Raw genomic sequence first — 13485 nt, 5'->3', positions numbered from 1 at the left:
CTTGCCAACCATCGTCTTCCTGACAAAGGTATTAACTGTAAAGGATGTTGCCCATCATTTATCAATCTGTACGTACATTTCTAGATAACGTTCTCTCTTTAATGAAGATCTGTAGAACCAGAATCAATTGTGAATTGCTGAGTAGTTAGGCATGTTATTATTATTATTATTATTATTATTATTATTATTATTATTATTATATAGATGTAACTTTCGGGATGAAGTATTAACGACAATTAAGGTTGGGAAATCTATGGCCCCTGGGGAGGATTACTTTGCCTTACGGTTACTTTTTCTTTCAAAGGTTCCTAGGATCAACGTCACCAGAGGGCCGGTCTCTGACCAGGCCTCCTGTGGTAAGTGGTCTAGTCAATCAGGCTGTTTGACGCGGCTGTGATTTGTACACATTACATTATAAATGTATAAATAATCATCATTCAGTGTAACATTACTAGCCCAACTTGCTTTTAAAGTAGCCCAAAAAGTCGCAAGTAGTGAAATTAAAAATTTGAGAGCGCTGAGCTTTCAAAAGTAGCCCAATTCGCTATTTGTAGCTCAATCTGGCAACCCTGACCTGAGGGACACTAACACTAGTGGCCTCGACGAAGACAGGAAGCCGGCACCTTGTCGAAGGTCCCCCTATTAGTCTTGATTTTTTTCCAGTTGGACTTTAAAATTTAACAGTTTTGGCATTTACAGCTTCGGCGAGTAGCCCGTTCCATGTGTTTAATAATACTGTGGCGGTATGTCCACTCACAAGATGAGTGGCGCTGCCCAATAAACTCGCCCCTCGGGGCAAATTAAAAAAAAATAATACTGTGGGTGAAAAAACATCTGTTCTCAGTCCTACATTGTGGATTGTTCAGCTTGAAACCGTTGTTCCTTGTTTGTGTTACATCTGATCTTTTGAAGAAATTGTCCCGATCAACATTCTTCAAACTGTTTAGTATTTTAAAAGTTTCAATGAGATATCTGCCCTGTCATTTGTTTTTTATTTAACAAGCTTAGGTATACACAGCAATGTGCTGCTACCTTATTCTATTTGAAAGATTACACACTAGATCAAAAACTAGCTATAAGTTCATCTAATATTTCCATCGCACAGGATAGTCACACATGGAATCAGGGGAGAAAATACCTGCCTCATTCCAAAAACAAACCAACTGACTAAACAACTAGCTGTAAGTTTATCCACCATTCCCATCTCACAGGATGGTTAGTCATACATGGCAACAGGGGAGAAAACACCAGCCTCAATACAAAAACAAATCAACTCTGATTAAAAAAAATCAGGTGAGAACATGAAGTGTAAAGCTGATATATTAACCTCTACTATAGCACTGTCATGCCTGGTTTGCACTGTTACTCTTGTGGCCTTCAACTGTTCCTGATACGCGAGTCGACTTAGCTCTGTAATGATTTTTGTTGCCCAGTGTTTCACTTTCCCCAGAGCAGCTATGTCCTTCTGAAGATGTGGTCTCCATACTTAGATACAATAATCTAGATGGGAGCGTTAGTTAGTTTAGTTAATTTATTATATACCCCATACCCATCTTGTGGGCGGTAGTGGAAAGGGCTGAGCCCTGATTCAGGGATCAGGGAGCCCTGATTCAGGGATCAGGGATCCCTGAAACCCTGAAAACATATAATGGGCTCGAGACCGATCACAAGTAGGGTTTCTAAATTAAGTAACTGACATATGTGGAGAGCTAGTGTCACAGTTGATAAGCCTGTCCTGTACACCGACCCTCGTCCACTGGGCAGCGGTGGATAAGTTACAATCACTTAGTTACTACCTACAGTAAGCAAACTGGAAATATTTGGCCAAGATTTCTGGTAGCAGATAATTTAAATTTTGAAATACTTACACATCTCTGGAACATTTGCTATAGAATTGTCTCTGAATTCACGTTGTGAGAATAATTTTGTTGACACGCACCAGAGTTTATACAATTTATATCACTATCTTTTTTCCTTAACGTCAAAGGTACTCTTGATTATTCTAAGTGTTTAGTTAGCTTTTTTGACTGCTGCTCCTCCTTGACAGAGTGTATGAATACACTCAGTGTATAAATACACTCAGTGTATAAATACACTATATAAGTGTATAAATACACTATACAAGTGCATAAATACACTCTGGCTTCCTGTCCCCCAACACATTGAATTATTATTATTAATATTATATTACCTGCTTGAAACTTTCAGTGAGTGGAGGATTTGGACTCCAGGGCCCTTTTCTTCCACGATCTACTGTAATGTAAATATTAATTTGATACCTATCAAATTAAATCTCTTAATCTTAAATATTAAATCTCTTAGTTTGGTAGTTGTGGTGTGGGTTGCTATGCCCCACATGCAGGGTCTTGCATTTGTCAATATTAAAAACATTTACCAGTCGCAGGCGATGAGTCACAATAACGTGGCTGAAGTATGTTGACCAGACCACACACTAGAAGTTGAAGGGACGACGACGTTTCGGTCCGTCCTGGACCATTCTCAAGTCGATTGACCATTCTTCTGGTCAGTCTTCTGGTCAGTCTTCTGACCATTTATGGAAATCATGTAGATTTTTTGTAAGGCTTCAATATATAATAATATATTCACGTTGTTTTATATTCTTCTGTTTTATTGTTTATAGTCTTTGTTTTATTTTATTTATTTAATAATAAATAGTCCCCGTGATGTAGTTAATAAAACACTCACCTGACGTGTTGCCAGCACAATTTGTCCTGGATTCGTATCCTGGCCGAGGAGGATTTACTGGGCGTCCATCCTTAACTGTAGCCTCTGTTTACCCGTCAGTAAAAAAGGTTGTTAAACGATTTGGCAGGTCGCATTCCGGGGAACATAGGCTTATTTAAGGACCTGCCCGAAACGCGATGCTTGCTAGTGGCTGTACCAGAATGTAAGAACTCGTGTATATATAAACAAATAAGTAAATACAAAAAAATATCATTATCCTTTCCCACTTTATCATAAATCTTTGTGTCATCTGCAAATTTGTTGATGTGGTTTGTAATATTGACATGTCATTGATGTATAGGATAAAAAAGGGTTGGCTACAAAATAGACCCTTGTGGTTCCCTTCTTACCACATTTCTCCTGTCAGATTCATTTCCATTTAGCCTGACTCTTTCTTTTCTTTGTTTTAACCATTGTTTTATCCATTCTAGTATTCTTCCATTTATTCCATGTGTCTGTAATTTCCTTACCAGTCCTTCATGTGGTACCTTATGGAAAGCTTTAGCAAAATCCATGTACACTAACTACTTCAACTGGAAGTCCTTTGTCTGAGATGCTAGTTACCGTTTCCTAAAAATGTGAGCAGGTTTGTAAGGCAGGATCTATTTTTAACAAACCAATGTTGTGTCGATTTTATAAGATTGTTCACTGAAAGATGATGAATGATTCCCTGAATGAAAATCAGACCAACAGAAGTTTTCGTATGAGTGGTGAGGGCTAGTCTCGCAGCTCGTCCTCCAATCAAAGACCCAAAAGTGATTCCATGCACCCGCCAAACCCCAGCGGTTTATGAATGAAAAATGGTTTATATACGCCTCACAACTGATTTCGTTCGAACACTTCCGGAACAAATGCTTCACTGACGAATTTTGTTCGAACCACAACGCTGTAAATGCTTCACCCACGTACTACAATTACAAATAATCCCCAACAGAACCTAAACACCTAACCTAACCTATGCCTATATATGCACACTATGCTAATATATTATAATATTAATTTATATTTGAGAACATTCCTGTTTTGAATGAACAGCATGTTAACATTTATGAATGCGTCTGTGGGGTCGACCGCTGGATGTAATGGACTTGAGTCGAGGACGGGTTGTGGAGCTGGAGGATCTTTTATTTAGTTAAGTTTGTTGTAGTCTTTTGTTCTGTACTTGTTTGATAATATCTGAGTTGGCAAGAAATGATAATAAGCAATACAATGCATTATAATTATACTGTAGATATAAGTAATTGCCCAGTGGAGAGTTTTGTATATAATCAGTCTCAAGTTATATTATTATAGGTTTATACTTTTACTTGTGTTTGTGTCCCTCCCTCAGTATATTACTGGTTCTTATAAGTTTTATATCACAGGAGCTTTAGGATCATACTCTAGATATAATGGAAGTGTGATAGGCCGGGGTAAAAAGTTAATCCTGTCTCAGGCACGAGCCTATATCCAGAGCCGGGTGGTTAACAACGTCGGACCAACACCTGAGGCAGAATTAGACCAACACCTGAGTGTGAGACAGACCAACATCTGAGAGAAAGAGAGATAAATACGAGAGGAAAATAAAAAGAGATGATGGCATGATAAATAAAGCCAGGAAATATGTGTGTGGGAACACATAAATGGGTCGTGTGAAGAGGACATATACGATAGGTCAGGATGGCTCCCTATTACTCTACACACAGACTAATATTCCTATTACTCCTACACACAGACTAATATCCCTACACACCTGCTCTCTTATCCCCATTACTCCCACACACCTACTCCCTCATCCTCATTACTCCTACACACCTCCTTTATCCCGATTACTCCTAGGCACCAACTCCCGTATCCCCATTACCCCTACACACCTACGTCCTCATCCCCATTACTCCTACACACCTACTCTGTCACCCCAATAATCCTACATGCCCACTCCCCCGATCCCAATTACTCTTACATACGTATTCCCCCATCCCCATTACGCCCTCATTCTCATCCTTGCCACTGAAGGTGAACTCCGCCACACCACACCAACGTGAAGGTGTGGTGTGAAGGGACGCTGAAGGGACGACTGGCTCTTTATGTCACGTAATTCAATTCCGACAACCAGTTCTACAATCTGACGGAGACGCAGACACAGAATGGGGTCTGTTTCACGGTCTAAAAGCCTCACATATGGCGACTGGTCGTTGAGCATTATAGCAGCTGTTCCAGACTCGCTTTTGGACAGCAATGACGCCTCTTCCAGGCTCCCTTCTGGAGAGCCAAGACGCCTCAACGACACAGACACTACACAATGTTCCTGCGATACTGTAGGGAGGCAAATATTTCACTTGGTTTTCCTGTGATGCTACAATGAGGCAGCCCTTATCCTAACCCACCAGAGGACCCAAAACAGAAAACGGCATTGTATGTAAATTTCACGACCCACTACTTTTTTCTAATATGACAATATTTGGCTTAGGTAAAGTATACGTCAAAATGCGACGTTCTATTAGAAGAACGGGTTGAGCGATGAACAGACAAGACGAGGCGCTCTTCTATATCCATGACCCAGCAATACATGGAACGCCGCCTCAAGAAAACGTCACGTGCAGGGAACGCAGGACACATGAACGTGAGAGCATCATGTGTCGGGAATGCTGTACCTGGTGATGTCAAGTGTAGAGAACGTCGCACCTAGAGCAGTCACGTGCAAGGAACGCCAGACCTAGAGAACGTCACGTGAAGGGAACGCCAGCCCTCGAGAACGTTACCTGCAGATAACGCCTGACCTGGAGTCCGTCACGTCCAAAGAACGCTGGACCTAGAGAACGTTAAATGAAGGAAAAACCGGACCTAAAGAACGTCACGTGAAAGGGAAAACCGGACCTAGAGAAAGTCATGTGAAGGGAACACTGAACCTGTAGAACGTCACGTGAACAGAAAGCCGTTCAGGCTTTTATAGTCTAGGGCTTTTTGCCCTAGACTATATGAAGGGGGAGTACAGTGTGTCAAAAAGCTAGCTACGTGGTGCTAAAAAATCCCCATCACACAGGATGGTTTGTCATACAGAGGCATATGGTAAGTACTCTACACTGGCAGACTCTGGATTGACACCAGCTGGCCTTATTGTCGCATGACAATATTATGGCAATTATGGCCAGTGTGTTTGTGTGTCAAGTTTGTTATGGCCCGATCAATGTACCGGTGGCCCCGCAGTATGTCTGGCCCATACAAGACAGCACAGAGTGGAACTATGGAGTCAGACATCTCTAACCACCTGTGACGACCCCTCATGGTATTAACATTCTTATTTTTAAATAAAGTTTATAATAATTCATTGTATCAGGGGACAGGAAGCCAGTGTGTATTCATACACGTTTGGCTTTTATCGAGGTCCTCCCCCAAGACTGAATTACCGACAGTTACGACCCTGGGTCCATGTTTGACACTGTAGGAACCAGGATCATGGTGCTTTTGTTTCACATGAATTAACGACCATTCACTTAAATATTTATAGTGATAGGCTTTGAATGTCTTTGATTATGTGTGGGATTTTGATTAGTTATATTATAGAACATTAATAGATAGGTTGGGGGTATTGAAGGAGGAAAATTATTTGGCAGTCTTATATTTCAAGAGCGCTTGATATCTCAGCTGGGATGCCGATCCCGTTTCCGTGCCAGACGCAGGTACAACTTGGTGCTCCCAGAACTGGTGTACTCTGTGATAATTGAATGTTAGTGTCAGGCCCCTGTGAAAGGACATGTGCCCAACCATTTCTGTCCCGCCCTGGATTCGAACCCGGAACTCTCGATTATGCGTCTAGAACGAACCCGACTGTACTACTGGGACCCTCTAATATACTTAATAACACTACTACTACTAATAATAATAATTAACATACGAGAGTGATAGGGAGAGACAGACAGACAATAACAGAGGAGAGTCTATACAAGCAGTCTCTGCTTGACATTTTTTGGGAAAAAATTGTGATACTAACTCTGAGACAGACAACCCCTAGGAGGCAGGTGGCGTTCTCGATGAGGGCGGAGGTCATGACGAAGGGTGGAGCCTCTGCCAGCGCCACCCTCAGTCTCTTGTTCTGCTCCGAGACCCCCTTGTACCCTCGCCCGGGCCAGAAGATGGCGTTGATCTGCACCTCCGTCCCGTTCACATACCCCACCCGGGTCCACTGGGCTCCTACACCCGTTTTCTTCGGTACGAGGTTCTCCACGTAAAAAAATGGAGTCAATCCAGGTAAGGATCTTTGAGATATTCTGCTTGATGTTAGTTTCTCTTTAAGTTGTCTGTAAAAGAAAGAAAAGTGGGAATTGAGATATTCTACATAAAGACGGGTACTCCAAGTTACCTGGTAAACATAAAGAAAACATGGAAAAAATGACTAAAAAACACAAGAAGTCACACATATGTCAAAGGTAACTTTTTCAAACTAAGAGACAAATGAGTGGAAAGGACTAGGTGAGAGAGCTGCCAAAGCCAATTAGATACACAATTTTAAATGTAAATGTGATAAGAAAAACGAGTGAAAGTACTCATTGCCCTGAACTACTGTTGGTTGAGCGGTAGTTGCTCGACCCTGCAGGCACAACTATGCCACTACACCTAGGAGAGAACGGAATCAATTTCGAACGGAGCTGCGAATATTTTCCATAGGCCTACACTAAAAAAAAACAGTTCATATTTCACACATTCGGTTCTTGCCATTTGTTCCTCAGCTGTAGTTGTTCATCACCGGCCACGAATAGGAAAGCAAAGCATTTTATCCTTTTGAATCCATCCGCCAAGTGCCTACAACGATAATTGGAAAACACAATAAATGATTTTCCAACGGAAATTACAGTACATAACAAAATATTGATAGTTTCAAGGAGTTGTTATGATTCGCGTAATAAAAGTGTGATTTGTTTACAAATTAAATGTTATTTCGTAGCATTACTGCAGACATTGTCCACGAAGGAAAATATATCAGAATTTGTTATGAACAAACTAAGTGGAGTGACAGATCTGGTAAATGCTGAGTGATGTGTATAGTGTGGTGTAGAGTGTATGTATAGTCTAGTGTAAAGTGTAAGTATAGTGTAAAGTGTACATATAGTGTAGTGTAAAGTGTACCCTGGCCTCGTGGCCCATCCCCAACAATAACACTACTCTTCTCCAACAACAATTAGTTGTTCATTACCAAGGTTCCCCAACTCCACAGTTAACACTGTTACTGGTGAAGGTTAAGTGTTATTACATGACTGAGCCAGTGACACCAGCCTCCTCCTCCACCTTCACCTCCAAACTATACATATTCCTCTCACTCTCAAACCAAAATGTTTCCATATATCATCCTTACATATTCCAGCGCTTCTCGCCCAGTATTCATCTGTATAAGTCGGTCATCATCCATCTTAACTCCATTTGCCATAATTCTGAATCTTCATCAGTCATTCTCAACTCTCCATCACCGCCCTTCTCAACTCTCCATCACCGCCCTTCTCAACTCTCCATCACCGCCCTTCTCAACTCTCCATCACCGCCCTTCTCAACTCTCCATCACCGCCCTTCTCAACTCTCCACCTCCTTCAGCCTCACGTCTCCATTCAACACCATCTCTATGAGAGAGTAAGAGAGCAAGATATCTTCCTGAGGATCCTCCACGGCGCTGTTCTTTATGGTCCCTCCTGGAACTTCTTACGTAGAGAAAACGAGGAAGGAAGGAAATAAGTGGGAAATAATTAAAGAATAAAAATAAGAAGAAAAATTACGTAGAAAAGAAAGTTAATAAATGATAATAATAACAAATAGGAGAGAGCAAAATCAAACAAAAAATAAATAACGAGGGGAGTAAAGTAAGAGAGAGAGAAGAGCATCGTCACCTTAAGGCTCGCACGGCGTTATAATTCTTCAGGATTCACAACACTAAGCACCACCAAGTCTCTCTCTCTCTCGCCTTATAAAGCGAAACTGAATCTTGCTGTTACTGCTTCACGAACTCACAGAGTGAAACATACACAAAATACTGTCACAAACGTTGTTCTAAATACAGTGACCTGAGTAACACAAACTCTTAAAACAAAGAGTGAAAGGAAACACTCAAAACACCAAGTTATCTTGAGATGATTTTGGGGCTTAACATCCTCGCGGCCCGGTCCTCGACCAGGCCTCCTTTTTGTTACACACACCCCAGGAAGCAGCCCGTAGCAGCTGTCTAACTCCCAGGTACCTATTTACTGCAAGAAAACAGGGGCATCAGGGTGAAAGAAACTCTGCCCATTTGTTTCCGCCTCCACCGGGGATCGAACCTGGAACCTCAGGACTACGAATCCGAAGCGCTGTCTACTCAGCTGTCAGGCCCCCTTGAAAGCAAACACTCTCAAAGCACCGATAAATAGCAAATAAGTTGGAAATTCGATGATAATTTAAGTTAGATTTTAAAACTTAACATTATCACGGTAGAGATGTCGTTATCTTACGGCAGAACTCGGTAGAGATGTCGTTAACCTACGGAGAGCTCGTAGATATATTATCATACGATAGAACTCGGTATATAGATGCCATTATCCTACGTCCTACACTCAAATCCATACCTCACCATACAGCACCAGATAACATCTCTACTGAGTTCTCCCCGCCCACCACCTTACAAGGTAACCATTGCCAGTCAATGGCAATAGTTACCTTGTAAAGACAGCAAACAAAGTGAACAGACTTTGACAGCGCCCTGTATCGAAACTGACCCAACTAGTGAAGTAAGTAAGTAAGTAATTATCAAAAGAAGGCACCAAACCGGGAAGGCTATGTAGCACCATCAAATACGCAAAATAATCAGAGGGCGCTAAATATCACCAAGGATGCCAATACGAGAACAAAAACGCATAAGGCGAACGATATCAAAAGTATCCGAGTCACCAAGAAGTCTATCGAGGGACAGGTGACCGCGAGGGGCGGTCGGAAAGCAAGACACACGCTCGTCCTGGAAGTCAGGACATTCAAGAAGGACATGCACGACCGTAAGAGGGACAATGCAACTAGGACAATAAGGAGCAGGGTGGCGCTCCATCAAGTGACCATGGGTTAAGCGAGTATGGCCAATACGCAACCTCGCCAGAGCTGTTTCCCACCGCCGGTTACGGTGGAAGGAGGACGGCCACGAGGAAACACAACATTTAAGAGTACGTAGCTTGTTACCAGTAACAGACAACCAAGAAGCCTGCCAACGGGTAAGGACTGAGGAATGGATAACTGGGTAAAAGTCGGAATACGGAATGCCTTTACGAGAGATGGGACAAGAGCGGACAGCTTCCTTAGCGGCAGCATCCGCACGCTCATTTAAAGACACACCAATATGGCTGGGAACCCAACAAAACTCAACCGACTTAAATTTACTGTGAACGAGAAACAGCCAATGCTGGATCTCGACAACTACTGGATGAACCGGATTAAAGGACCCGAGAGCCATGAGGGCACTACGAGAGTCAACAACAACCACAAAGGAAGACTGACAACGAAAAAGCAGGAGACGAAGAGCATAGAGAATAGCATAAAGTTCTGCTGTAAAGATGCTAGTCTCCAGAGGCAAGCGACACATATAAGTGCGATCAGGAAAAACAACAGAGTAGCCAACACCGTCCGCTGACTTAGACCCATCGGTGAAGACAGAAACGGAGCGGGAGTGAGAAGAAAAGTGCTCGAGGAAAAGGCGTTTTAGAACCGTAGGAGGGGTAAAAGCTTTAGTGATACGGGTCAAGGAAGTACAAAACCGCGGAAGAGGGACCCTCCACGGGGGCAAAGAAGGAACAACACGAGGAGAAACATCAGAAATACGAACGGAGAGAGAATCCTGTAGGCGAGATAACCGGACAGAAAGAGGGAGGTGGTGAAGAGGAACAGGAACCGCAGGAGGGGTAAAAGTTAAAGCACGACAGAGGCGAGAGGAAGGATGTTGCAAGGACCGCGCAAGATAGCGAAGACAGTAGCGATCACGGCGGTCCTGGAGAGACAGGAAGCCAGTGTCAACATACAAGCTAAGGATGGGAGTCGAACGAAAGGCACCAGAACTGAGGCGCAACCCAGTATGGTGCAAAGCATCAAGACGGCGAAGAGTAGAAGGAGAAGCAGACGAGTAAGCAGGGCAACCATAATCGAGCTTAGACAGGACGAGAGAGGAATGTAAAGCAAGGAGAGTGCGCCTATCTGCCCCTCAAAAAGTATGGGGCAAGACCCGAAGGAGGGTAAGGGCCTTAGAGCACTCAACACGGAGGTAAGAGATATGGGGAGACCAAGACAAACGAGTGTCAAGGAATAACCCCAAAAGCTTCGCGGAATCTTTGTATTCAAGGGGATGACCATAAAGTGACAAAGAGGGACGAAGAACAACCCGTTTCCGCGTAAAAGTCATGGCACAAGTCTTAGAAGTAGAGAACTTGAAGCCATGACCTGTGGCCCAAGACGACACGGCATCAATTGCAAGTTGAAGCCGGCGTTGAAGGAGAGGCGAATCATCACCCTGACAACAAAGGGTAAGATCATCGACATAGAGAGCGGAGAAGACACCAGAAGGAAGAGAGGAAAGAAGACCATTGAGGGCAACAAGAAAAAGAGTAGTGCTCAGAACACTACCCTGGGGCACACCTTCGTATTGCTGAAAAGAGGGAGAGAGAGCGGTACCAAGGCGCACCCGAAAGGAACGACGAGAGAGGAAGCTGCGGAGAAAGAGAGGGAGATGACCACGAAGGCCAAAAGAATGAAGTTGAGATAGGATATGATAACGCCAAGTGGTGTCGTAAGCCTTTTCTAGGTCAAAAAGGACGGCAACAACGGAGGTCTTCGCAGCAAAAGCAGTACGAATATAGACCTCCAAGTTCACCAGGACATCTGTCGTGCTGCGGCACTTGCGGAAACCAAATTGAGGAGGGGAGAGGAGGTGATGGTGTTCCAGGAACCACATCAGACGAACGTTAACCATACGTTCAAAGAGTTTGCAGACACAACTTGTGAGAGCAATAGGGCGAAAGTCCTTAGGGGAAGTACCCAGAGACCCCGGTTTGCGAACAGGGAGGACAACGGCATCGAGCCAGTCCTCAGGGACTGACGACGACTCCCAGATCCGATTATACAGACTCAGTAAATACTGAGACGTGCTCGGAGGGAGATGGCGAAGCATCTCATAATGAATACCATCGGAGCCCGCCGCCGTAGAACCGCAGAGGGCCAGGGCAGAACGAAGTTCAGAGAGAGAGAAGGGATCATTATAGGGAAGCTGAAGATGAGTGCAGAAATCTAAAGGACGAGACTCAAGGACAGGTTTACGAAGAAGGAAAGATTGGGGAAGATGAAGACCAGAGCTAACAGAAGAAAAGTGGGAACCCAGTTCGGAAGCGACCTGCAACGGGTCCGCCACAAGAGTATCATGGAGGTGAAGGACCGGTGAAACATCGGGAACGAACTTACCCGCTATCTTGCGGATACGCTTCCAGATCTGGGCCAGAGGGGTCTCGGACGTAATTGTTGAGACATAAGATGCCCAACATTCACGTTTAGCCGTACGGATGGCCCTATGGGCCACCGCACTCGCTTTCCGAAAGAAAAGAAAAGAATCGGTCGTCTGCCTACGGCGGTGCCTCTTCCAGGCTGCACGCTTACAGCGGACAGCCCGAGCACAGTCCGCATTCCACCAGGGAACGCACTTCCGTGGACCCCGAGAGGAAGAGCGAGGAATAGAGCGGAGGGCAGCGTTGAAGACAGTGTCATGAAAAAGGAGGAGAGCGCGAGAGAGAGAGGCAGAAGGGAGAGGTCAGGGAGAGCAGCACTGAGGGTAAATAGGGTCCAGTCTGCTTTAGCAAACTGCCACCTAGGGAAAGAGAGGGAAGGGCGAAAAGAGAAAAAGGAAACAAGGATGGGGAAATGATCACTTCCATGGAGGTCATCAAGAACCTGCCACGTGAAATCTAAGTAAAGAGAAGAAGAGCAGAGAGAAAGATCAAGACAAGAAAGGGTGCGAGTCCGAGAGTCCAAATGAGTGGGCTCACCAGAATTCAGAAGAGACAGGGAAGAAGAGAGGAGAAACGGCTCAAGGAGGCGACCCCGGGTATTCGCCAGAATGTCACCCCAAAGAGAATGACGACAATTGAAGTCACCCAGCAGGAGCACAGGCTCCGGCAAGGAGTCCAGGAGGTGTTTCAAATCAGGAAGAGAGAGCGGGACACTCGGGGGGAGATAAATGGAACAAACTGTGTACCATTTCCCCACAAAGATACGAGCAGCAGAACAATGGAGAGGCGAAGGAAAAAGTAAAGGAACAAAGGGAACATCAGCCCGAATCAAAAGAGCAGAAGAATTAGAAGCCCCAGCAATGGCTGGGGGGGGGGAGAGAAAGGAATAGCCACGAAAACGACCAGGACGAGCACCAAGCATTGGCTCCTGGAGACAGACACAAAGGGGCGAAAACCGCGAAATCAGAAGTTGGAGTTCGAGGAAATTGGCGTAATAACCTCGAACGTTCCATTGAAGAATGGACAACGACGAGAAGAGAAAGGACAAAAACAGAGAACAAGGAAGAAACAAAGGCGAAAGAGCAACAGAGCACGTTAAAGAATATCAGGGTCGGGATCAGGGTCAGCAAAGTCAGGGTTAGGGGGCATGGGTAAACTGAGCAAAGACGGAGGGAAGGAAACGGGAGAACAGAGCAGAGGTGGGCGGGCAGGGTCTGGAGGAGGAGGAGGAGGAGGAGGAAGAGGAGGAGACAACGGAGAGGAGCCGTCAAGG

General features: G+C 44.3%; 1 protein-coding gene across 4 annotated transcripts in view; it reads right to left on the bottom strand.

Annotated features, from left to right (window-relative positions):
• LOC123754965 (uncharacterized) overlaps positions 1-13485 on the bottom strand; it is a 367030-nt gene that overhangs the window by 169317 nt on the left and 184228 nt on the right. For all 4 annotated transcript variants that reach the window (XM_069332916.1, XM_069332917.1, XM_045737318.2 and 1 more), the window contains exon 4: positions 6716-7022. In XM_069332916.1, the coding sequence (XP_069189017.1) occupies positions 6716-7022 (307 nt within the window). The remainder of the gene's footprint in view (positions 1-6715; positions 7023-13485) is intronic.

This window comes from Procambarus clarkii, chromosome 28 (genome assembly GCF_040958095.1).
Source record: "Procambarus clarkii isolate CNS0578487 chromosome 28, FALCON_Pclarkii_2.0, whole genome shotgun sequence".
Taxonomy (NCBI): domain Eukaryota; kingdom Metazoa; phylum Arthropoda; class Malacostraca; order Decapoda; family Cambaridae; genus Procambarus; species Procambarus clarkii.
Note: the sequence above shows the minus strand (reverse complement) of the source record. Positions and strands in the feature narration are given on the sequence as shown.